Source organism: Ochotona curzoniae, unplaced genomic scaffold (genome assembly GCF_017591425.1).
Source record: "Ochotona curzoniae isolate NIBS_2020 unplaced genomic scaffold, NIBS_Ocur_1.0 patch8, whole genome shotgun sequence".
NCBI classification, from domain to species: Eukaryota; Metazoa; Chordata; class Mammalia; order Lagomorpha; family Ochotonidae; genus Ochotona; species Ochotona curzoniae.
The window spans coordinates 356-28,251 of record NW_024467061.1 but is presented as its reverse complement, the minus strand read 5'-3'; the positions used below and the strand labels follow the sequence as shown (position 1 = coordinate 28,251).

General features: G+C 41.2%; 1 protein-coding gene across 1 annotated transcript in view; it reads right to left on the bottom strand.

Annotated features, from left to right (window-relative positions):
* Positions 1 to 27,568, bottom strand: part of LOC121168250 (dnaJ homolog subfamily C member 5B-like) — a 48,671-nt gene extending 21,103 nt beyond the window's left edge. The window contains exons 1-2 of the mRNA XM_040998162.1: positions 27,545 to 27,568; positions 11,577 to 11,706 (exon numbers count right to left, since the gene is read on the bottom strand). Coding sequence (XP_040854096.1) covers positions 11,577 to 11,695 — 119 coding nt within the window. The 5' untranslated portion in view covers positions 11,696 to 11,706; positions 27,545 to 27,568. The remainder of the gene's footprint in view (positions 1 to 11,576; positions 11,707 to 27,544) is intronic.
* Between the last annotated feature and the right edge of the window lie 328 nt (positions 27,569 to 27,896).

The window sequence follows — 27,896 nt, the reverse complement described above, 5'->3', positions numbered from 1 at the left end:
CAGGGGGACAGCATCTTCTTAGGCTCTTCCACCAGACACACAAGGGAAACTAGTCTGGCTCACTTAGGGATATATATTTTAAGATTTATATATTTTGAAAGGCAGAGAGAAAGAGTGATTGTCATGCATACACACACACAACAGAGAGAGAGATAGAGAGAGTGAGAGTGAGTTAGTTTTGTATTTGCTTGCTCACTCCCCAAACAGCTGCAATAGCGCAACACAACAGTCTGGGTCAGACCAAAGCCAGAAGCCAGGAACCCCATTCTGGTCTCTCACATGGGTGTCAGTGGCCCAAACACTTGAGCAATCATCCACTGCCACCAGGCACACAAGCAGGGTGTTGGATTAAAAGCAAAGTAGCCAGAATTGACTGTCTAATATGACAGTCAGTGAATGGACTCCCTGTTCAGCAAGGTGATAAAACCAGCCATTTGCAAATAACCCTGTAGAAGCTGAAAACAGAATCACAGATGGAAGACCTCAGCTAAGCGTATTTACTTCAGTCTGTTTTTGTTTATTTGTTTTTTGTTTTGTTTTTCAAGGTCAGCAATTCCTGTTGAGCTGTGATGTAGGAGAAGTGGCTACACAGACTTCCTCAGCCTGATTCCTTGTCTTCCACTTCCAACAACAGCCTTCATGCCATCATCAATTCAGGTTTTCCAATGAAAGAGCAGGCCTGCTGTGTGCCTTTATGAACCAGTGGAGGTAGAGAGGCAGAAATGGGGAAAGGGAGCTCCCATCTGTAAGATCAGCACTCTGATGGGCAGCAAAGGAAGCCACAGTGAGTATGGAAGGCCTCAAGGAAGATTCTCTGCCATGGCCTTCCAACAGGCCACCCTTCCTCCCAAATCCCTCTCTCACTCTGACTCCCCCGCCTATTTTTCCCTTCCTCTCTCTCATTAGAATAGAACTTACTGTTTATGGGTACACCATGTAAACATGTATGTCAAGAGCTTACTGCCCATTAGCATTTTTAATTTAGTTATCTAAAAGTTTTCATAAGGTAAACACATACAGGGTCAACGTGGTGGCATAGTAAGCTAATCCTCCCCCTGTAGTGCTGGCATTCCATATGGGCCCTGGTTGGAGTCCTGACTGCACCACTTTATTTTTTTTTTTTTTTTTATTGTTGCTTACACTGTATTGTGTAGTACAGTTTTATAGGCGCTGGGGATTCCCCCCACCCCTCCCATAACCCTCCCCCCATGGTGGATTCCTCCACCTTGCTGCATAACCATAGTTCAAGTTCAGTTGAGATTCATTGCTTGCAAACACATGCCTAGCATAAAGTTCAGCGTCTTATTGTCCAGATAAGTTCAGTGGCCTCCTGGGGAGACCTTCTATGGTCTGAAGATAGGTCTAACAGAGTAAAGATCCGGTCGGTTAAAAGCCCCAACAAGGCCTCAGTATCAATATACAACATTATGGAATTAATTGACATAGTATTGGGTAAACAATATGTTAAAAATAATGCAAGTTCCATTCTTCGAAACATCTGGGTTGAGACAGCATCAATGACACGTTCAAAAAATAACAAACAACCAAACAATAAATTACAGGTTAAATCAAGGCGAACATGTGGTATCTAATCTTTTGGGATTCACTCATTTCCCTTAGCATTATAGTTTCCAGTTGTGCCCATTTAGCCACAAAGAACTGCATTTTGTTTTTTTTAACAGCTGAGTAGTATTCCATGGAGTAGATGAACCAAAGCTTTCTTATCCAATCTTCTATTGATGGGCATTTCGGTTGCTTCCATGTTTTTGCAATTACTGATTGTGCTGCAATGAACATGGGGATGCATGTTGGTTTGTCGTAAAACAGGTGTTTTGGATATATTCCTAGGAGTGCTATTGCTGGGTCATATGGCATGCAGATTCCGAGTTGTTTGAGTGTTCTCCAGACTGATTTCCATAAAGGCTGTACCAATTTGCAGCTCCACCAGCAGTGGAGTAGGGTTCCCTTTTCCCCGCATCCTCGCCAGCAAGCGTCGTTGGTGTTCTTGTTTATGTGGGCCAATCTTACTGGTGTTAGGTGGTACCTCATCGATGTTTTAATTTGGATTTCCCTTATTGCTAGGGAGCTGGAACATTTTTTCATATGTTTGTTTGCCATTTGGACTTGCTCCTTTGTGAAATGTTTGCCCATTTCCCTTGCCCATTTCTTGAGTGGTTTGTTTGTTTTGGTTTTTTGGTTGTTTTGAAGTTCTTTGTATATCCTGGAAATTAGCCCCCTATCGCCTATATCGTGTGCAAAGATCTTCTCCCAATCTGTGGGTTGCTTTTTTACTTTGTTGATTGTTTCCCTTGCTGTACAGAAGCTTCTTAGTTTGATGAGGTCCCATTTGTTTATTCTGTTCTCAACTGCTATTGCTTTTGGTGTCCTTTTTAGAAAGTCGGAACCTACTCCTAGGTCTTGCAGTGTATTTCCTACATTTTCTTGCAAGAGTTTGAAGGTTTCTGGATGTAGGTTTAGGTCTTTTATCCATGTAGATTGGATCTTAGTGTATGGTGATAGATGTGGGTCTATCCTTTTGTTTCTACAGGCTATCAGCCAGTTGTCCCAACAACATTTACTAAAGAGGCCTTCCCACTTGCTTGAGCTATCATTGGTCTTTTTGTCAAAGATTAATTGGCTGTATTTGTGTGGGTTCCCTTTTGGTGCTTCTATTCTATTCCATTGATCTTCTTTTCTGTCTTTGGACTGCACCACTTTAAATCCAGCTCCGTGATTATGGACTAGGAAAGCAGTGGAGGATGGCACAAAGCCTTGGGACCCCCCTCTACCTACATGGGAGAGCTAGAAGAGGCTTCAGACTCCTGGGTAAGCACCTACTCAGCTCCAGCCATTGTGGTCATTTGGAAAATGAACCAAAGGATGGAAGATCTCTCTTTCTATGTCTGTCCCTCCTTCTCTATTTGTAACTCTGCCTTTCAAATTCAAATAAATAAATGTCAAAAATATCAAACACATTCAACAGATACAATTTCAGGCACATCGGTAATATTGTCACATAAAAATAAAATCATAACACCTTTTTCATTGCACCTAGTGGAATCTAAATACCACAGAGTCTAAAGACCACCCCAAGTCTCTGTCTCACTTCCCATCCCCCCAAACACACACAGAGTCCTTGGAGAGCTGCCCTACGTTCATGCCCTCGGTGAGTGTGAAGGCTGTCATTCCCCAGGCTTTTCTGGACTCTTTCCTTTACAGCACCCACAACCCATGTACCAAACTTGACTCTGCATTTTACATTTCTCGTTTAATTCCCAGCAACCCTCTGAGGTTGGTACTGTTTCGTTTGTTTTTGCATTTTACTTGTGGAGAACACAATACTGGCAGAAACAGCTTGAACCTAGGTCTTTCCAACTTCAGACCCTACGCTCTCCACTGTAAAACGTGTAGCACACTTCCAACACTCCCTACTCGCCAACCCTGCTTGAGTTTTCTCCCACAGCACATAACAAAATCTGGAAAACCACATGTTTTAATAATGTATCGTTAAGCTCTCCCTCCTCCTTCCCATGACTTGGAGGATAGGCCTGAGGAAGCCAGTATTTGGTCTGTTTTGCTCACTGTTATTTTCTCAGTACCTGAAAGAGTGCCCAAAACATAGCTGGTGCTCAGCAAACATTTGTCAGCTAATGAGAAAGACTTATGAAGAACACTGATACTGTTAGTGACTCTTAATGTACTGGTGATTGCTGCAAGCTTGGCTCGGTCTTCCTGCCTTACAGTACAATTAGATGTCATGAGGCATGGGTCGAAAAGCTGAATTTGGAGTGAAGGATCTGCATGTGCTAATCAAAATTACAGGAGGGAATCTAATTGCCCACCCAGAGTGCATGCGGTATAGCAGTGAAATGAAAACATATTGACTCCATCTGAGTTACTGAGCAGCACACAGCAAGGTGGCTCACCTTTTTTGTTGGGAATTGAGGATCATTCGGATATATTTGGAAAACTGGTGGCAGCAGCCTTCCAGAATTCTCACAGAGCCAAAGAACCTTCTAGAAAGAAAACCAAAACATTGCTGGGGCAGCCATTGCTGAGTAATCTAAAGAACCATTTGGACACCTGACAGAAGCCTGTATGCGCTGCAACAGTAGTGCCTAGAGCCAAGGACTGTCCTGGAGAGTGACCAGGGGTGTGCCTTATGAGCAAATAGCAAAACAGTAGCAGCAAACTGGGGGACACTTTGCTTGTTGGAAAGTGTTGCCACTCAGAAATGAACTGCGTCTTGGGTCCCAGGAGACTTCCTCAGGTGAGAATTCTGAAAGAATTTGGGAAGGAAAGACTTTGCAAGAACCCCAAGTTCTTGACTCACATGATAGGGGCCAGATGTTGGGGAAATTTAGAGAACAGACATTGAGTCCCTCATTCCAACAGTCAGCCATGTCTCCAGTTATTCAGTTATCCAACCCTTTACCAGTATTTTCTCCTGCTCTCTCTCTCCCTCTCTCCCTCCCCCCCCGTTTATTTTATTTTATGATATAATTTCATAGGCCCTGGGGTTCCCCCAATCCCTCCTCCTGCCCTCCCCCATGGTGGAATCCTCCACCTAGTTTCCTGCTCTCTTTCTTCACTAGCCTTCTAACTCAAAAATTCCTGGAGGCTGAGCGAGATAATCTGAATTAGGAGGCAGAACAAGACATTGCAGTGTAAAATTAAAGCAAATGTATGAAATATGGTAGGTTCTTGGCCATTATAGGTACAACAGAATTGTAAAATATTAACTCAAATGAATATCTTCTAGTGAACGTGACAGGAGAATAAAGCTTTTAGGCAGTGGGAAGATAAATATATATGTATATATTTTTACTCTTCTCATGCAAGCACAGGTAGGATTAAGTGACATCACCCAGCAATGAGAAAATTGTGTAAATGAGCCTTAGGCTTTGAGCTCCTTGGCATAATTGTGCTTCCCAGTGCTAAAGACATATTCATTCATTAGTGAAGATCTTGGATGAGATTTACATCATGAATCTTACTGTGACATGTCATTTTTTATACGAACCACAGTTTCATCTTAGGCTGCATAAATGGTTTTTGAATAGTAGCATCAAATACAAGATAATTTTAGACTTGCAAGGATGAGAGTATATTTGTTCAATCCAGTAGCTCCTGGTACTTTCTCTGTATTGTTTCCACAAAGGGCTCCACATAACTTGAAAAAAAATGATCTCATTTGTCTTTATAACATCTTGGTGAGGCGAGAGCTTCAGTACCTGATGAACTGACACCATAAAACCTTTCTCTCCTGTCAACTTTCCCGGCTGAGTTAACTGGGTGCTCCGATTTATCAGCTGCCTGGTGAAGTATGGTTGAGTTTTAGACAAGGTAGGAAAAGATGCTTTATTCATAGGAAGACTCTACAATAGAGATTTATAAATAGACACAGAAGGAGTGCTAAGACAGATCTTTGAGTCAGCTGTTTATGATAGTTCTCTAAAGGAATAAAGACTTGGAGGTGATTTTTTTTCCTTCCCAACTTTTTACTCCCATTAGAGTACATTACCTCTATTCTTTTCCAAAGATGTAGGTCTCACAACATTGCTAAGTGGTAACTGGGAATTGTGATTCTAGACCTCTAATTAGAGTTAGGACATGTGGATGAGCATCTCACTCAATTGGTTCTATCAGATTCTGGCTCAGGGAGTTTGGGATTGGGATATGTAAAAACTGGAAAGTGAAGAGGAACCAGGGTAGAGTTCCCTTCCCTATTACTTCTACCTTTCTTTCTGTTATCTGGAGACTTCTCTAAGAATCTGGTTTAAAATACAGCCTAAATTATTTATCAGCAAGAAACTTGTTAAATAATGAGACATTGGGTCCTACGTCACAGCTTAGCAAGTCAGGCCTTCATCTGTGCTACCAGTGTCCTATAGAATTTGTGTCCTGGCTACTCCACTTCCGATCCAGCTCCCTGCTAGGATGTGGGGAAAACAGCAAAAGATGGCCCAAGTCCTTGGGTGCCTATTGGCTTCTGATGGGCCCACCTATGGCCATTGCAGCCATTTTGAGGAATGAACCAGCAGGTGGAAGATCTCTGACTCCCTGTCTATCCTTCTCTCTGTGTAAATCTGCCTTTCTGATAAAAAATAAATCTTAAAAACCACATGTGACAATAATGCAATGAAATAAACAGTTGTAACAAAATAATCTGAGATCTTTTAAGGAACTTATCATTTCTTCAGCATATATATTTTGGAGAAGATATAAACCACACTACATCATGGTTGTATGAGAAGAGGTATAATGAACACAGCATCTATGTTTGGATCATGTACATACATGCTTGCCCATGATGACATCAGGATTTAGACCTATTTTTTGCTTTCTGCTTGCTTGCTCTGTATCTCACTTCTTTTAGCTTTTGAAGGTTATCTGAAACATTTTTTAGGATTGCATCACAGTTTATTTGTAGTATTTTGGAGTATATTGTTTTGTATGCATATTGTTTTCTTAGTGGTTTGGTAGTGTTGGGGTGGAGGGATGAGAACAAGAGAGACAGACGAGACTTGTCACAACCTGTTGATAGCAGTGAATTATGGAAACCTCACTCCCATTTAATTCCCTTGTCATCCCACTTTTAAGCTACATTGTCTTGAGTATCAGGTGGTATGATAATTTTGGACCAACAGTCATGTATAACTTAGGAAACTCATAAGGGGAAGGACTACTTTTGACATTTATACATATTTCTACTTTTTTTCCCCATTCTTCTTGGCGATTTTATTATTTTGCTCATTGTGTTCTTTCTTTTGCAAAATTTCCTTTAGCCGTTCTTTAAAAAACAGACCTGCTAGCAACAGGTTCTTTTAGATGTACTTTATCTGAGACTATCTTTATTTTCCCTTAATTTTTGAAATACAATTTTATCAGATACAAGATTTGAGGTCGGCAATTCTTGTCTTTCAACGTTTGAAAAATGTTAACAGTTCCTTCTGACCTCTACTGCTTCAGGTAAGAAATATGCTGCCTTTCAACTTGGTGTTCCCCTATAGGCAACATGGAGTTTCTCTCTGGCTGTTTTCAAGATTTTAAATTTGTATTTTGTTTTTAGAAGTTTAATGTGATATGTTATATGTTAAAAGGAATTTCCTCAAGGTTATCCTATTAGGGTCCACAGCGCTTCTTAAATATATAATTTTATATATTTTCCTAATTTTGAGAAAATTCCAACCATTATTTCATTGAATACTCTTGTTTCATAGACGACTCTAATGCTACAAATTTGGGGTAATTTTTATTTATTTATTTATTTATTTATTTATTTATTTATTTATTTATTTATTTGAAAAACAGAGAGGAGAGAGAGAGATAGAGATCTTCCATGCACTAATTCACTTTCTAATTGGCCACAACAGTCAGGGCTAGGTCAGGCTGAAGCCATATGCTGCAATGGAATCTCACACATGGGTGCAGGGCCCAATCAGTTGGGCCATCTTTCATAGCCTTTCCAGGCACATTAGCAGGGAGAGGAATCTGAGGTGATTATTTGGGCCACACCAGTGCCTATTTGGGATACCAGCTCAGTGGGCAATGGCTTTATATGCTATGCTACAGTGCTTCCCCTGGATCACTTATTAATGCTCCATGGCTCCTGAGACCCCATTTTCAAATTTATTTCTATTTTTTAAAATGCGTAAATTATGTTGATCTCTCCCTAACGTCACAGATTCTGTTCTCTGGTATCTACTCTTTTAAGTTCATTGTGTCTTTTTTCATTATGGCTACTTTGGAAATGTGGTCAGGTCATTCTAATTCATTTCCATATGGAAGTCTGATGATTGCCTTTCTTATTCAGACTGGCTCTTCATATGATGAGTGTGCTTGGTTTATCTGGATGATTTGGCTTTTACGTCCCTAGATTCTTGGTTCTATTTGTTTTTATCTTAAGAGTCATCCTGTGTAGGCTTAGCATGCAGGTCTTCACCAACTTTTGTGCATGGTGCCAATGTCAGTTTTTTCAGAACTATTTTAGTGGTTTTGGTGTACTTTTGTTTTGTCTCCTGCCTCCCAGGCTCTCACTGGTCCTTAGGATGGTAGTAAGGCATTTAAAGCAGATCCTTAGGCAGGGCACCTTTACATAGCAGCCAGTTTCCAGTTCATGACACAACCCACTTCCTGAGCTGGGTGCTTGGGGTAGAACTCCCAGGACTCAAGGCCTCTCTCAAGTGGGGTCTCTAGCTGGGAGAGGCAGGGCTCAGGCTGCTGGGAGAGTGCCACTCTCCAGTTGTGCTTAGGCAGACTTTCTCTGGTTTCCTTTGGTTTCTATGGAGACTGTCTAGTGTTGTTGAGCTCCTGATCCAGATGCCATCTATAATGCCAACTTCCCAAAGGGATGTCAGTTCAAATCCTAGCTTGTTCACTTTGGTTCCAGTTCTTTACTAATATACTTGGGAAAGCAGTGAAAGATGACCCAAACACTTGAACCACTGCACCCTTGTTGGAGAACTAAAAGAAGCTCCTGGTTCCTGGAATCTGCCTGGCCCAGCCCTGACTGCTGCAGCCATTTGAGGAGTTCACTAGCAGATAAAAGATTTTTCTCTCTCTGCAATTATGCCTTTCAAATAAATACATCTTAAAAAAGAACAGAAAAAAAAAAAAACCACAGAACTGCTGTTCAATTTGGAAAAAGAATAAAGCTACCTGGAAGCCGTTTGTTGATTGAGTGCTGGAAGAGCACTGACTGAGTTTCCTTTTGCTGAGGGAGAGGGGAAGCCAAAAGATGCCCTGGGCTCTCATCAGTTAGCTTTCCTCTTTCTATGTTTCAGAATTCTCTCATAGTTGTCTGTTGTGTCATTCCTAGAGCTTTAAGTCATGTTCAGCAGGGAAGGATGGTGGAGACCTGTTATGCCGTCTCACTCAACCAGATACCAATAGAAGAGAACATCAAGATCTAACTAAAGTGCTTCCTCTGGTGGGATGGGAGTAGGGACTGATCCGGACAGTAAGAGGCAAAAGGAAGACTTTTCGGGGGGAACCATGTCTGCTTGTATGCTCTCATTTTAACCAAACAAAAAATATTATCTATTCCAAAATCAAAATAAGTATAAAAGAAAGAAAGAAATCTTTACCTCAAATTTGCTTTCAAGAACACAAGCAAGGATGCCAAAAAGGTCAAGCAGCAGAGAGGTTCAACAGTTGGTAATTTTGTTAAATTCACTGAGTTTTAACTTCACTATAATGTCACTGCCTTCATCCAGATCCCTGAATATAAATATCATACCCTCAGTGGATTTCCAGCTTGCTCATACATTTTGAATAATTTGCAGAATACAAATGTGTAATTTAGATAGAAACAGATGCTATTGGCAGCATACAAGTACCCTAATCAGCTGAAAAAATAATATTTGTGTGACATTAAAACGAAATTAAGAGCACAACACTGATTACATGAAAAGATTTTATGTTATAATTATTAAAGTTGCAAACAACTCAGCATAATTAATGCCTTAATTAAGATATGACCTGAAATTAATAAAGGCACAATTAAAAGTCACAATTGTAAAGTAAAAGAGGTTTTAAAACTGACAAGGTGGTTGAAGATGACTTTACCCCCTCTCGGTTTGGGAAGCATTTTTATAGATATTAAGCTTATAATGTAGTTAATTTGATTGCTACTCTAAGCCCCAAGCACAATGACTTGACCTGAAGCTGTAAGAGTCCATTTTCGTTACTTTCAGCCAAAGACTTCCACCTGCAGGCACACTCTATGTAGCTCTATGGTAAAATCAAATAGCAAAGACTTTAGTCTCTCCAGCACCTTAATGAAATGTAAACCAGGAGATGGATATTATCTTTACTCAGACTCCTTCATTTTTGCAGAACTATGTGAATCCAAATGGCTGTTTGCACTGCTGGTGATTTATTCTTCAGCACCTGCTTCTTCAAAGTATTTCAGGTTATAAAGGTACATAAACCTACATTCTGCATCATGTGGGTTCCAAGGCCAAAGACCTTCCCATCAGAAGACAAACATGGAGACTCAAGTAAAGACTGGCTGTGTGATTTAAGGAAAAGAATAAATCTGAAGTGATAGTTCATGCTATTTGCCAACATAAAACCCATTGTATCAAAGATTTTGTAGAAACTTGAAAAATCATGAATGTACTAGAAAAGATGGCAGTTAATATTTTTTTATAACATTGTAACCCAGAAGAATTTTCAAATCATGGCAGGTAAAACAAAAGCCATATGGAAAGTGAACAACATGCTTGCATGCTTGAAATGTTTTAACTGCTATGCATTAAAAAAAAGTTTTTCAAGACCAAATCAGGAACTAACCGATTAAAATCTGAAACTATTTTTTATGTTTTGGTGCATTTTTCCCTATCAAGGCATAGCTTCTTTATCCAATAATAGGGAAATAATTGGAAATGTGTATCATGATTTGAGAACAATAATATTAAGTTTAGAAAAAGAGTTTTTAAAACTTTTTTGTTAAATAATGGTTCATAATGTGGTTAAATAAAATACAACTGGCCATAGGGTAATAGCCATTGAGACATTAGAAGATGTGATAACATCAAATTTTTATAAGGCTTATTTTGAAATGACAGATTTTAAAATCTTATTTAGACAGAAAAAGACTAGAAGGAAACAAAGTGTCAATGATAATTATTACTAGATATAGAATTATGGATAGGTGTTTTCTTTCTGGTAATTTGTAAGTTTTCTTCAATAAGAAACATTCTGTATTCAATTTTTTATTCCTTGAAACCTTAAATAAAAGGATATTTCAGATGTTTCCAAAAAATGGCTATGGGTACCTTGGAACTAGATCAGTTATGAAAGACAAATTTTTTTTTTTGTTAAAAATGTATTTATTGGTGCTGGTGCTGAAGCACAGCAGGTAAAACTGCCACTTGCAGTGCCAGCTCCATCAATCAATCAATTTATTTATTTAAATAAGAAACACATATCAGATTAACAGAGAGAAGGAGACAGAGAGAAGGATCCACCATCTGTTAGTTCACACCCCAAATGACCACAATGTCTGGTGCTGAGCCAATCGGAAACCAGGAGCCAAGAGCCAGGAGTTTCATCTGGGTCTCCCAACCTGGGTGCAGGTCCCAAGGCTTTGGCAAATCATCCTCCGCTGCTTTTCCAGGCACAAGCAGTGAGCTGGATGGGAAGTGGAGCAGCCAGAACATGAACCAGCGCCCAAATGGAACGCCGGTACTTGCAAGGAGAGGATTTAGCCATGGCAACAGGCCCAAACTCCCTTATATTTGAAAAAAAGAAAAAGAAATACCCTTCCAGGAGACTGCTATGCCGTATGGGTTGTGGTTGCTTTTCTCTTTTTCTCTCTCCCCTCAATAAGACCAGCCCTGGAATACAGACTGCTCTTTTGCATGACACACCATCATCAGATAGTTCTTTCATAATCTCAAAGTCATGTGTGTTAATTCCTGTTTATCTCTGTTTATACAACAAGGAACATGGAGTTCAAAATTCAGATAACCTGATGTTGGCTTACATATTTCTCTGGAGTCCCTTGACAATCAGAAAGAGTTACCACTAGCAGCATAAGAAAGGTCATTCTTGAACTCTCACTGTACCTGTAGGTTTTCTTAATTTCTTCATGTGATGCTCCCTTATGCAGACCAAGAATTTCATACAGAGTTTCTCCAGTTGTTGACACAGTCCGCTGCCGCTGGTAAGGTGTATCGCACGCCATTTTGTCAGGCTCTAGAACCAATGGGGGAAAATGCCATGAGGGTTCCATACATCATATCTCAGCCTCTCCAGGGGAGAGACAGGTCCTTGTACAACAACAATTTGCATGCCAATTTCAGAAGACAGGGAGAAGGAATTAAGCAATGCAAAACTGGAGCTTAGAGCCAGCATGTCAGAATACAGGCAGCCATGCATATGCAACACAGTTTTGTCCACACCATTTAACAGAGGCTAACATGGCCTAACTCAGAACAGATGAAACACCATTTTCCCAGATCAGGCAAATGTGGGCCTTTGCTGTGATGGGGCAGACAGAATTTGCATAACCGTTTGGTATTTCTTCCAAATGTAGTTGGCAATGGAAAGGATCACTGTGAAAGGATAAGAGTATTTTTAAAAAGCTATTTAAAAACATCAAGGAAAACAATCCTGATTGTATTCGAGGTCTAGGTTAGAACTTTGCAGCACCAGGAGGATCCTAAAGCACATCCTCTCCCTCCCTGCCAACATCCATGCTCCTGGAGCTTCTGCATCTGAGATGGTTCCTTGCACTGTGTTGGAACCAGGATGAGCTGGTTCCTCGTCCTCTGATGGACCTAGGATAAGCTGAGCTATCCCAGGTCCCAAGGAGCAGCATAATAAAGCCCATCTCAAAAAGACACTTCAGTGATTTAGAAACAATACATATTGTACATCCAAGATTAAGTAAGTTCAAAGGAAGAGGTCACTACTTTTATTCTTTCTCCATACTTCATATCAAAATAGTTTTAAATTTATAAAATCAAAATTGTGGAGTATAAAAAGAGGTTTCATCACCTGCAGTTTCCCCTACTGTTAGCATATTACATTAGTATTTCCATATGTCACAATCTGTAAACCACACCCAGCTCCTCCTATAATGAATATCTCCTCTTAGTGTAACATATTTGTCACAGTTAGTGAACTAGACCCAGCTTTCCCCCTTTTTAAATCCAAACGCCTACTATTTATCCCACTCCTCCCAGCCTGTACTAATCAGCATTCTATGTTCAGAGTGAGTTTTATTTTTAGCCCCCGAACATGAAGGAGAATGAGCTGATATCTTACTGTGGTTTTTAATTTGTGGTAAGATATCAGCTCAATCCAGCTAGATCAGCTGCTGTCAACAAGATGAAAGATAACAAGTCCTTGGAAACATGCCGAGGACAAGGCGACCCTTCCATACTATCGGTGGGAATTAAAATTAGTATGGAAGTTCCTCAAAAACTTAAAAATGGAACTCCTTCAAATCCCAGAAGAAATCAGTCTGCTGAAGAGACATGCAAAGCCAGGTTTATTGTAGCACTGTGAACAGTAGGCAAGAGTTGGGAACAACCCGAGTGACCAGTCACGAGGAAGGTATAGAGATGTGGAACACCTACACAGCGGAATACTTTTCAAGTTAGTTCTGATGGAGGTCATCATCAGTTTGCATGTATTAGTTAAAAATCTTTTAAAATATTAAAATATCAACTACTTCACCAACTCCTCTAACTAGAAGTTACAAATACCGTTGTCTCCTGTTTTGGGTCTCCTGAAATAGCAGCTACTGTATCAGTGAATACATGTGAATGGCTGAATACTTGCATGTCAGGGTTTTGGAGACACTCATTTATAGCACAAGGAATCCTTAGTGACAACAAGTGGCAGAAGAAGAGCTGGTATATACATTCTGCGGGCAAAAAGATGCAGTTGAAGTAGATACTGGCTCTGGTTGCTAATGATCATACCAACACCTCAAGGGTGGAGGCCACAGGGTGTTGTTTGATGAATTAGAGACCCTGGGGGTCCCAAAGTGGTACAGTGAGAGCTGCTAGTCCTAAGAGGTTTCAGTCAAGTAGAAAAGAGGCAGTTGTTTGTCCTCACAATTAAGAAACCCATTTGCTATGTTGAAGTGCCCAGGTTCAATCCTTGTTCCCAGTTCCTGATTACAGCTTCTTGCCAATTGAATCTTGGTGGGTAGAGATGATGGTCCATGTAGTTGGGTCCCTGTCACCTGTGTGAGAGCCCTGACTTGTGCTCTCAGCTCCTGACTTTGCCTGGCCCACTACCACCTTAGGTGGGCTCTCTATTTCTGTCTCTTTCTCTAAATAAGAAAGAATAGAAAATTTAAAAGAATAACATCAAACATCTCAAAATTTCCAATCCCTTCCCCCTTTTTTAAAAAAAATAATGTATTCCTTTCTTTGAAAGGTAGAGTGACAAATGACACAAACAGACAAGAACAGACACAAAGAAAGACAGAAATATATCTACTAGGACTCTGCCCAACTGGCCTCAATGGACAGGGCTGCTCTTGGCCCAAAGCAGAAAACCAGAGACCCATACAGGTCTTCTTACAAGAGTGGCAAGGGCCCCAGCCAATTGCATAATTTCCCTTTGCTTTCCTGGGCATGTTAACAGGGAGCTGAATCAGAGAGTAACCAGGACTTGAACTTATGATAGGATGCTGGTGCTACAAAAGGCAGGTTAACCTACCATATCACAAGGCAGCCTTGCCATAGCTTTTTAAAAAAAATTTATTTATTTATTTATTTATTTATTTATTTATTTATTTATTTGACAGTCAGAGTTATAGAGAGATGGGGGGAGAGACAGAAAGAGATCTTCCAACTGCTGGTTCACTCTCCAGATTACTGCAATGGCCAGGGCTGGTCAAGGCTGAAATCAAGAGCCAGGAGCTTTATCCAGGTCTCACACAAGCATGCAGAGGCCTAAACAACTGGACCATCATTTGCTACTATTTCCTGGCCATTAGCAGGGAGTTGGTTCAGAAATGGAGCAGCCAGGGCATGAACTGACACCCAAATAGGATACCAATATTGCAGGCAGTGATTTTACCACCAACACCGCAAAACCAGCCCCACCTTCTTCTTAAGTGAAGGAAAGGAAAGCAGCTTTCAAGCAAGTTAGACATCAGGCAAAAATCCTGCAGTTGCTTAGTCTCTGAGGACAGAGCTGACCTAGCTGAGGGTATAACTGCTCAAGGACTCAGGCTTGCACTCATAGTGTGGCTATGCTACACATTCCAGAAATATTTTCGCATAAAAGTGTGACCCCCTGGAGGTCATGGAGTTCCAATCTAAAATATGGTTCACACAAAGACAAGTAGAGAACAAAGCCTGATGTTACCCACCACAACACAAACCCAGACAGACATCCATACTGTCGATTGGCTGCTCATTATACTATTGCACTTTTTTCTTGTCGCACAGATTTCTCTGTAGAGTGAGCTAAAATTCAGGCTTGAGTCCATGGCATTCATCCCTGTGTCCCAATCCTGCAGCCAAGCCCTGTCTCCTAGGCGTAGCCTTGCTGACAATTCATAATCGAACGCAGAATGTCCAGGAGAACTGACATTCTGCTTCCTTCCTTCCTGTCCCCTCTGCTCTGCTACTGCCCCCACCTGCCCAGATCTTTAGAGTGCTGCTGTTCCTCCGGCACAGCCACCTGCTGACTCCCAGGAAGGGGGACTAGCACAGGCTTCTGTACCAGTCACACCACAACAATGTGCTGTGCATGAATAGGATTTGCTAGTTCCTGTGAGTGGGATTTCAAGATTTGATTGGATAGGAAGATCTCTGCAGTCATTGATAGCTAAGAGTGCATCAACAAATCCCATTACAAGTGCATATCCAAAGGAAATGAAACTAACTTGTCCAAGAGGTATCTGTAACCCTGTGTTCATTGCAGTTCTGTTCGTGATCGATACGGATTCCACCCAGGGTGTCCATCAGTGCATGAATTCATTTATTCCATAGATATTCATTCATGTAATAGTTAAATGAAGGAGCTTCAGAAAATTCATGGAAAATGTTGGGGTGGATTTGCACCAAAATAATCTTACAATTCAATTTTCCACAAACGTAAAAATGTTAATCAATTTTAAAACCTACTTCAAAGGCAGAGAGAGCACAGCCAGTTCTCTCACATGGGTGACAGGGGTTCAAGGTGCAAGCACTTGAGCCATCATTGGTTGCTTACCAGAATACATTAGCAGGAAGCAACCTGAGAAGGGAAGTAACTGGGGCTCAAACTCATGCACTGATATGGAATGTGCATTCCAAGCAGTGACTTAACCCACTGCCCTGTGAGGCCCACTTGTCCACAAACATTTGAAGTACTCTCACACAATTATCAAAACAGCAGGCTGCATGCCACAAATATATATATATAGCTCATTTAGGTAATAAATGAATAAATGTATCAAGCTAATGTTTCAAATCCTAGGACTACAGAATATAGAGTTAGAGGCCAGTGAGGCCAACTAAACAAATGTCTTTTTGAGTATTCTGGCCAGAGATCAACATAGTAGATAGTTTTCCTATTAGCTGACTAGCTGCCACTTTTCTAGAAATTACCTGTGTTTCACAGCAACTTATGTTTTTCCTAAGATTTGCAGCAGGCTCAAATTATCTCAGTTGAGTAGGACAGGAATGGGTACATGACCTACACCAGATCAGTTTAAATCCTTTCCTAGGACTTTTTAATATGGAGCCTATAAAATATAAAATTGTGTCAATGTTGGGAAAGAATACCTTGGGAAAATATCAGTGGTATAACAAGACCCTTCAAACCAAAAAGCTCAGATGTATTATTTGAACGCTGATAGTACAGATGAGAAACGCAGTTATAAATCCATGGGGAAAAATGTGGGAAAAATTATTCAAGCAAATTAAGAAGAAATATAAGTTTAGCAAATAGTCAATTTTGTTTTATCGATTTTTCTATCTAATCAGCATTGAAATAGGCAATTGTAACTGATCTCCACCATCCATCTCATGAATAAGAGAGATGTCACGGCTTCTATGAGTCAACAACCAACCATCCAATGCGAACAAACCACAGGCATGCATCATTTCCACAGCTGTGAGCATCCTGCTGCATGACCATCTTTGATTTCTTTCCACTTGGATCTTGCTCTTACTAATACAGGATACCGAAGGTGAGCTGCTACACAGAGAATAACAACAAAGGGAAGTCAACGATTTATTCAAACCCAGGCTGAAGACTGTTGGAGGATACAAAAGTGGAAGCTGATAATCCAGCTGGTGCTTAAGCACAGAGAAGAGGAAAGGATAGAGGTCAAGCAGGACCTTGATGGCACACTGTAGGGAAGGATGGCACCCAGGCTGGACTAGGCCACCATTTTTCTGCTGAGAAAGGGGAGGAAGATGATGCAGAAGAGCCGTCAGTGAACGCTGCAGCCTGCCTACCTCCAGTCTCTTAGGAGAACATCCACTGTGGAAGCCCCGAGTCATTCCTGAAAGCAATTGTGATGTTCTCTGGGAATGTTCCAAAGTACTTGAGGTCACTAGGAGCTCTTGAATGTCAATATAGGAAAGAGGTGCGACCAGCAAGAGGCAGGAAGGGCAAGAGCAGGCTGCAGGGAGGGACTTCGAGTTGTTTTGCATAAACCTTAGATCAGAATAAGAAAATACCAATAATTCAAATAAAACATAGGGGGTGGAGAAAATGCTAATTGAGACAATGAGGACAAAGGGTGGCCTCCAAGGTCTTCTCTGCATGTCTCTCTTAGGGCCTGCCCCTCTGCGGGAGGCCTTGGCTCAGGCTGCAGCCCTGTGTGTGTGCATATGGGATCCACCAGCACCGTAGCATGAATAGCAATGAGGCCACATTTATCTCCACAGCTCAGGAGGCTAGAAATTATTATTATAGACAACGAGAACGGAGCAGGGCAAAGGCAGAGAAACCGACATCCCACTCCAGACCTGCTGAGTCACTTTTGAAAACGGCCTGACGGGAGACGCGGCCAGCTCGGAGGCGGGGAGATCAGGGGGATCGTCACCGGCGGGAGGCCTTCGGCAGCGGTGGAGGCAGACTGCAGCGGCCGGACTTTTGGTGAGCTGGGGGTTGACGTGGCAGCCTCCGCATTTCTTGCCCCCCCGCTGAGGCTCCAGCCTCAGAACGCGGAGCAGACGGCCGAAACTGTTGGGTCTGTGTGGAACTACGCACAGTGGTGTTGTGTTGGTGGCTGAGGGGGCCCCGGGAAGGCGCATCGGATGTCCCTGCGCTGAGGGGACCAGTGCGGCTCGGTGCGCAGAGGTAGCTGGCGAGGGTCTGGAGTCCCCCACATCCTGCCTGGTGAGTGCTTGAAACCACCAGGACTCTGATCGCCGCACCGAGCGGGCTGGGCGCCCCGCCTGCAGCAGCAGCACCTCCGTAGCGCAGGTGTCAGGTGTCAGGGGAACTCCTGCAACAAACTGACACGGTGCGAACCTGCCGCCGTGAAGTCATTATAACAGGGCGCCTGGGCCACTCCTCCGCTAAGGGCCTGAGTGGGGGAGCCACACGGGAGCAGGGGCTCTGAACACCCACACACCACTAGTGGTGGATTCACTGCACAAGAGCCACGCCTGCAAAGTGCCTCACCCACAGTCCCGTGTGTGGGAGACGCACCAGGTGGGCTCTGAAAAACCCTGCAGTCCCTGACACGGAGAACGCAGGGAGAAAGCACATAAAACCTTCTACGCACTGCGGATTCCCGTGAAGGGAGCACACCCAGAGAGCGCCTCCATCCCGCCACGCCCTGGGGTGTCACACCTGTAGAAGAAGTGCCCAGAGTGTGCCTGGAATCCACTGGGCCCCCAAGGTGGTGCTCTACAGCCCCGGGCCCTGAGAACGCACCAACGGTGCCTTGAAAATTACCACGCCCGGCAACACCACGTCTACAGGCTCCAATCTCTACAGGAAAGCACCTGACAGCCCCTCAACACACGGGTCCATTTGTCTCACCAGAATACACCAACGCAATGGGAAAAACCACCAGAAAGAGTTGTGCTCCAGATGAAAGAGCCAGCACCCCACCAAACAAGGGCCAAAAGCCATTATCAATATCGACGATACGAGATGAAGACATGGAAGTGTTACCAACAAAGGAATTGATGAAAATAATGCTAAAATCTCTCAGAGACGTGGACACAAAGCTGGAAGACTTCCAGAACCTCATAATCAACGAAATACAACAAATCAAAACCAAACTGGATGCCCAAGATAATAAGATTGAAAGCCTCATCAACAGAATAAATGCGGCAGAGGAAAGGATCTCTGAAACAGAAGACACACAAAATGAAAGTGCCCAGCGAATTAAACAGCTGGAGACAAACCTCAGCAAAACTAATAAAATGATGCAAGAGATGAAGGATTACCTTAGAAAATTGAATATTCGGATCATCGGCCTCCCCGAGGGAGTAGAAAGAGAATCTGGGATGCAAGCAGTGCTCGATGAAATTATACAGGAAAACTTCCAAAACACTTGGAACACGAATCCACCCCGCATACAGGATGGACAGAGAACTCCCAACAGACATGATCCAAAGAGATCTTCACCCAGACACACGGTGCTCAAGTTCTACTCCAATGAAGACAAAGAAGGAATCCTGAGACAAGTACGAAGTAGAGAAAAGATCACATACAGGGGAAAACCCATCAGAATCACTGCTGACTTCTCCGAAGAGACACTACAAGCAAGGAGAGAATGGACAAAGATCTTCCAAGTCCTGAAACAAAACAACTGTCAACCAAAAATAATCTACCCAGCAAAGATCTCATTTGTATATGAGAACGAAATCAGATACTTCAATAGCAAAGAAAAACTAGAAGAATATGTCTACACAAAACCAGCTCTGCAAAGTCTCCTTAGAAATGCGCTAGTCCCGGACAAAAAGGAGGCAAATCACAAACAAAGTTGGCAAATAAGAAGGTCTCCAAACTAAAGGCCGCACCAACAAGACAATTACATAGGCAACAACACACACACAACACAATCACATGGCAGGGCAAAATTGCAACCTCTCAATTTTAACTCTCAACACAAATGGTCTAAATTCACCAATCAAAAGACAGAGATTAATAGAATGGATCATCAAACAAGACCCAACCATCTGTTGCCTACAAGAAACGCATCTAACCAGAAAGGATGCAAAGAAACTGAAAGTGAAGGGATGGAAAAAGATATTTCACGCCAATAGACGAGAAAAAAAAGCTGGGGTAGCTATCCTAATTTCAGACGAGATAGATTTCATTCTAACTAACATCAAAAGAGACAGGGAAGGCCATTTTATACTGGTGAAAGGAATGATCCATCAAGAAGCAATCACCATCATTAATGTTTATGCACCGAATCTTAATGCACCTACTTACGTAAAGCAATTACTTACAGACTTAAGGGAAGACATAGACACCCGCACAATTCTTGTAGGCGATCTCAACACACCTCTAACAACAATGGACCGGTCTACGAAACAAAAACTCAACAAAGAAACAACAGAGCTCACACAAACAATAGAACAACTGGACTTAGTAGACATATATAGAACTTTTTATCCTAAGTCCACAGACTATACCTTCTTCTCAGCGGTGCATGGCACCTTCTCCAGAATCGACCACATGATAGGACATAAAGCGAATCTAAACAACTTCCAAAACATTAGTATCATACCATGTACCCTCTCAGACCACCATGGGATGAAACTGGAAATCAACAACTCAAAACTCCCCAGGAAGTATAGGCACTCTTGGAAATTGAACAACATGCTATTAAACGAACAATGGGTCAGAGAAGAAATTAAAGATGAGATCAAAAAATTTATGGAAACCAATGAAAACTCTGATACAACATTCCAAAACTTGTGGGACACCGCCAAAGCAGTGCTACGAGGTAGATTCATCGCAATCGGAGCCCATGTCAAGGCCCAAGAAAGACGCCAAATACAGGAACTAACCTCACACCTCCAGGATCTGGAAAAACAGCAGCAGAAGAGTCCCACACACAATAGGAAACAAGAAATCATCAAAACAAGGGAGGAGATAAACCAAATAGAAATCAAAAAAACTATACATAAAATCAACAAATCAAAAAGTTGGTTTTTTGAGAAAATAAACAAAATAGACACTCCACTGGCCCGATTGACCAAAAAAAAACAAGAGAAAGTGAGAATCAATAGCATTAAAGATGAAAAAGGCAACATAACAACAGACACTGCAATCATTAAGAAAATAATTAGAAATTACTACAAAGAACTGTACTCCCACAAATTTGAGGACCACCAAGAAATAGAAAAGTTCTTGGACTCCCACCACTTACCAAAACTCAGTCCGGAGGCAACTGCAGAATTAAATAAACCCATAACCGAGGCAGAGATTGAAACAGTCATCAAAGATCTCCCAACGAAAAAAAGCCCAGGCCCAGACGGCTTCACTACAGAATTCTACAAAACATTCCGAACAGAATTAACCCCAATCCTCTACAAGCTCTTCAAAACAATAGAGGAGGAAGCAACCCTCCCAAACTCATTCTATGAAGCTAACATCACCTTAATCCCAAAACCGGACAGAGAACCATCAGAGAAGGAAAACTACAGACCTATTTCTCTGATGAACATTGATGCTAAAATTCTCAACAAAATCCTAGCCAATAGAATTCAAAAAATCATCAGACAGATCATTCATCCGGATCAAGTAGGATTCATCCCTGGAATGCAGGGATGGTTCAACATTCGGAAATCCATAAATGTTATAAACCACATCCAAAAACTGCAAAACAAGAACCACATAATAGTTTCAATAGATGCAGAAAAAGCTTTCGACAAAATCCAACACCTCTTCATGCTAAAAACTCTAGCCAAAGTAGGCATAGATGGGAAAATCCACAACATAATCAAAGCAATTTATGAAAAACCCAATGCCAGTATCATACTGAATGGAGAAAAGCTAGAACCCTTCCCACTGCGATCTGGAACAAGACAAGGGTGCCCGCTATCACCACTGCTATTCAACATAGTCCTAGAGGTACTTGCAGAGGCCATAAGACAAGAAAAAGAAATCAAAGGCATACGTATAGGAAACGAAGAAGTCAAGCTTTCACTATATGCAGATGACATAATCCTGTACATAGAAAAACCAGGAGACTCAATACAGAAACTGCTAGAACTTATACGAGAGTTTGGCAGAGTGGCGGGGTACAAAATTAACGAACGAAAATCAACAGCCATAGTGTACGCAAATAACACCAAGATGGAAGAAGATCTAACCAACAGGATACCATTCAAAATAGCAGAGAGAAGTATGAAGTATTTGGGAATAAATTTAACCAAAAGCGTAGGAGACCTATTCGAAGAAAACTACAAACTATTTAAAAAGGAAATTGAACAAAACCTCAAAAGATGGAATAACATCCCGTGCTCCTGGATAGGCAAAATCAATATTATTAAAATGTCTATACTACCACAAGCAATATACATTTTCAACGCAATTCCAATCAAATTGCCCAAAACATTCTTCACGGAACTGGATACAATGATTCAAGAGTTCATCTGGAAACACAAAAAACCACGAATAGCTAGAACCATCCTGAAAAATAAGAAGTTAGCAGGGGGAATCACAATCCCGGACCTCTGGACATACTATAGAGCAGTGGTTATCAAAACAGCCTGGTACTGGCACAAAGACAGAAAGGAAGATCAATGGAATAGAATAGAAGCACCAAAAGGGAACCCACACAAATACAGCCAATTAATCTTTGACAAAAAGACCAATGACAACTCAAGCAAGTGGGAAGGCCTCTTTAGTAAATGTTGTTGGGACAACTGGCTGATAGCCTGTAGAAACAAAAAGATAGACCCACATCTATCACCATACACTAAGATCCAATCTACATGGATAAAAGACCTAAACCTACATCCAGAAACCTTCAAACTCTTGCAGGAAAATGTAGGAAATACCCTGCAAGACCTAGGAGTAGGTTCCGACTTTCTAAAAAGGACACCAAAAGCAATAGCAGTTGAGAACAGAATAAACAAATGGGACCTCATCAAACTAAGAAGCTTCTGTACAGCAAGGGAAACAATCAACAAAGTAAAAAAGCAACCCACAGATTGGGAGAAGATCTTTGCACACGATATAGGCGATAGGGGGCTAATTTCCAGGATATACAAAGAACTTCAAAACAACCAAAAAACCAAAACAAACAAACCACTCAAGAAATGGGCACGGGAAATGGGCAAACATTTCACAAAGGAACAAGTCCAAATGGCAAACAAACATATGAAAAAATGTTCCAGCTCCCTAGCAATAAGGGAAATCCAAATTAAAACATCGATGAGGTACCACCTAACACCAGTAAGATTGGCCCACATAAACAAGAACACCAACGACGCTTGCTGGCGAGGATGCGGGGAAAAGGGAACCCTACTCCACTGCTGGTGGAGCTGCAAATTGGTACAGCCTTTATGGAAATCAGTCTGGAGAACACTCAAACAACTCAAAATCTGCATACCATATGACCCAGCAATAGCACTCCTAGGAATATATCCAAAACACCTGTTTTACGACAAACCAACATGCATCCCTATGTTCATTGCAGCACAATCAGTAATTGCAAAAACATGGAAGCAACCGAAATGCCCATCAGCAGAAGATTGGATAAGAAAGCTTTGGTTCATCTACTCCATGGAATACTACTCAGCTATTAAAAAAAACAAAATGCAGTTCTTTGTGGCTAAATGGGCACAACTGGAAACTATAATGCTAAGGGAAATGAGTGAATCCCAAAAGATTAGATACCACATGTTTGCCTTGATTTAACCTGTAATTTTTTGTTTGGTTGTTGGTTATTTTCTGAACCTGTCATTGATACTGTCTCAACCCAGATGTTTCGAAGAATGGAACTTGCATTATTTTTAACATATTGTCTACCCATTACTATGTCAATTAATTCCATAATGTTGTATATTGACACTGAGGCCTTGTTGGGGCTTTTAACTGACCGGATCTCTACTCTGTTAGACCTATCTTCAGACCATAGAAGGTCTCCCCAAGAGGCCACTGAACTTATCTGGACAATAAGACGCTGAACTTTATGCTAGGCATGTGTTTGCAAGCAATGAATCTCAACTGAACTTGAACTATGGTTATGCAACAAGGTGGAGGAATCCACCATGGGGGGAGGGTTATGGGAGGGGTGGGGGGAATCCCCAGCGCCTATAAAACTGTACTACATAATACAATGTAAGCAACAATAAAAAAAAAAAAAAAAAAAAAAAAAGAAATTATTATTATAATGGTCACCCAGACATTGCTCACTTATATGTCTCTCTCCATTAACATGCTCTGAACTTCTTAAGGGCTGCACCCTATTTTGTGTTAATCTCTATAATCCCAGGAGCATAGGCAAGGGTTCATAAAAGTCTTAATATCTGTTACATTGCACAGAAAGGAAGGGGAACAGGAAATTAACATTTACTGAGCACCCTCCACGTGCCAGAAAGATAACTTTCAAAGTGTCACATGACTTAATCCTGTGAGCCAGTACTTGGTGGGGGGATCCGAGAGGGACCCCAAAGAATTCAGGCATTGAGAAAACCAACACCATTTTTGGAGAAATAAACCCGGAGGTTGGTGGCTATGGCTAAATGAAGAGCTATTTTATCTTAAAGTCATCTGAAAGTATAATGGTTTCTAGGCCTGAAAAATCTGATAGAACCATTGATTTGATTTTTCTTTATTATTATTATTATTTTTAGGATTTATTTATTTGACAGGCAGAACAACACAGAGACTGGGAGAGGTTGGGGGAGAGATCTTCCACGCACTGATTCACTTCCTAAATGGCTGCAATGGCCAGGGCTAATCAAGGTGGAAACTAGAGAGCCTGAAACTCCTTCTGGGTCTCCCATGTGGGTGACAAGAGCCCCACAAAAACACTTGGGCCAGGGCCCAGCACAGTAGCCTAATGGATAAGATCCTCACTTTGCATGCATCAGGATCCCATATGGACACCGGTTCTAATCCCGGCAGCCCTGCTTCCCTTCCAGCTCCCTTGCTGTGGCCTGGAAAAGCAGTTGAGGACAGCCCAAAGCCTTGGGACCATGCACCTGCATGGGAGGCCCGGAAGAAGCTTCTGGTTCCTGGCTTCAGATTGGTTCAGCTCCGGCCATCGTGACCATTTGGAGAATGAATCAACAGAAGATCTTCCTCCTTTTGTCTCTTCTCCTCTCTGTATATCTACCTTTCCAATAAAAATAAATAAAATTTAAAAAAAAAATGCTATGGCCATCTTCTGCTGCTTTCCCCAGCACATTAACAAGGAACTTGATCAGAAGTGGAGTACATGAGATGTTACTGTGCAGGTAGTAGTTTAACCTATTTTGCCATAAAGTTGGCCCCACCCAAGTTATTCTTACACCAGTTGATGGGAAAAATAATCAGACATGGATGTGAAGATAAAAAAACACAGAGGTAAATGCTGACTTACCCAGCCAGGCACTACTGAGGGGAAAGAGTCAAATGATTCAAGTCTATTTTGACCAGGTGATTGGTTCCTGTTGAGAGAAATCCACCTAACAATTTCAGCCCAATGATGTTAAACGTTTATTTGACTCATCTAACTCCATGCTCATCATGCCACCTTCTGATTGTTATTTGACAATTTACATAGGTCTGCCATGAGAAAGAAAACATACTTGTCACATGGTGGATTGAGCTTTTTGCCCTGGCCCATAATTATGACAATTACATATGATAGCAGATGAGCACTTTGACATTCTGATGACTTGTCTTTCCTCGAAATTTGCCCATGAGGTTGACACAGACTGGTCATGTTGACACAAGTAACTTCATTCCAGGAGAGCCATTTATTTCATTTGATAAAATAACTAACAGCCCTCCAGGGACTTCACAGCTCAAGGGAGCCTGGCGTTTAGCAATGGCCATGTTCTCTTGGATCTGCCCAAATCAAGCACTCGAGCACACAGTGCTGTCAGATAGCCCTTTACTGTACTGACTGTGAGATGTTCGTGAGACGATGTCCAATGCCACCTTCTAAAGTTTCTTAGAACTGGCTGGTAGCCATTAAGTGGGAAGAAGCATACCCATTGGCTAGACGAGAAAATTGAGTCTAATGCTTACAACATAGATGAATCCTGAATTCAGATATACTAGATTTTAAAGTCCATGTTCCTGCTAATGTGTCACATCAAACAATACTTAATATTCATATTTACAATTTAAAAATAATTTTCACAACCACTGTTTCATTTAATTCTCACAGGAACTCTGAGTAGTGGTAACGCTAAACCAATGTGGCCTTACACTGTGTCTGGTCCCAGGCTGTGAGGGATCCTCATGAATTGGGCTCAGTCAAGTGTGACCCCCGAGCCAGTGAGCAATGCTGGAGACAGCTTGCCAAGGGTCCTTATCTGGAGCACCAGTGCGAACACAGGCTCCAGCAACAGACTCTCCTTGCCCCAGACCATTCCTCCCCACAGCCTTCTTTCCAATGGAAACCAGGGAGGGCAGATTCCATTTCTCAGGCAGTTCTATCCATAGGAATGCACATCAGTAGAGGCACAGTAACTAACTTTTCCTTTGGTTCGTGTATGCTTTAAAGTCATTGCGTCAGTTACAAATTTAGTCACATTCTGATCTACTCCTGCTGAATAAAATCTAGCAGCTGATTGTTGTTTTATGGTGTGGAGAGACTAATTAGAATGGATGGTATTTATAGAGAGTTTGTTGTCTGCTTTATCTTTTTTTGCTTTCATTTAGAAGATTTCTTGTTACACAGATAACATCTGTCAGCTAAGGGATTTATTAAAAAACAGTTGCATTATATTGGAACACAAGAAAAATAGTGGATCAATAGTTGATTAAGGTGTTTAGTAATTGTCCGACTTATCATCAAAACACAAGGAATCAAAAAGACAAGGTTGCGTTGTGCATAGAGCAGCAAAACAACATGAGGGTTCTTCAACAAGTTCATGAGAAAATGCATATTATTATAAAACTGTGGAAGTTTTTGCACTGTATAGTTTCATTTTCCAAAAAGCTTTTGAAATATTGTCATAATTTTGTGTCTTTTATAGAGCTAGAATTCGGACTCTTCATTGATTTACGTAACATTTAATTTCAGATTAATACACAGAAATCCTTAATGTGCGACAGCAAGAGTATGATCATCCCTGAGGATATGCGAACTATACGGTAGTAGCCAAAATGTCCTCTAAAAGCTCTTCCTAAATAGCTTTAACTAACTGGATAAGACATATACAATTTTTATGAATTATTTTTCTGTAGCCTTTTGAATTCTAATGCTCTTAAAATTTAAATCTTTATTATTTATCCATAATTTCTTATCTATGCATCATTCAACTGGGCGTGAAGCAGAATCAAGTCATGCAAAATAATTTCATGTTTATTATCTATACATGATACTTAATTTGTGAAACTTAAAATGACTTTCTAGTTGTATTATAATAGAATAGTCTAATTGTAGTGATGAATGTAAAAGCCCTGCCAGCCACATACTACTCATCTGTTTCACTTAACTAAAAGAAGATACAGTTCTCCAATGAAAATGGGACATTGACTTAAAATTAAGAGAACAAAAAAAGTTTTAATTTCATGGGTCTCAGAAGGACTCGTCTACATTTTCATGCTAAAATGAAATTTTCCTTTCTGTATCTGTTATGTAAGCTTTGAAAGATGAAAAAAAATAAACTATACCTTTCTGGGCCAGATCGTTTCACAAGTAAGAAAATGAATATATAAGTAAGGGCGGTTTGATAATTAAACACAGCAAAATACTTTCAGTGGCTTCACTGGGGAAACCAAATACAATCTACCATTTTGTTACTTCTATGATTTTTCCAGAGAAATCTATTTATTGGAGCAAACCCACATAATCCAAATAATGTATAGCTTAATGCTAAACACATCCCAAATGCCAATCCTGCGTTTAAGAATGATGGTTCCCCCCAGCATAATTATGTGTTTGCGATTTGAAAACAGATGTTTCTTACGCACCAGTACTTACATAGTCAGCAATCTGAAGATGGAGCAGAAATATGACCAGTCACTTAGAGCACCTGTTCCGATAACTCCGATTCTGTGTTTTCAAACAGGAACAACCTGCTGTTTTCAACTGGTCTGGAAATAGACATGCAAAGAAATAAAAGAAGGCAACCATGAAAAGAGCTATTCCATACTTATTCCCCCGTTTCAAAGCCAACTGCTGCTACTTCCCATGTTCCTACGCAGAGCTGAGTGGGTCAACGGAGTCAGGTTACTCTTCGTTTGTTACTCTATCAGCCAATTGGTTATTCCCCTGGAAAACGTAACGAGAGAATAAAACATGCATGACCATAAAGTGTGCAATTACAAGGTAT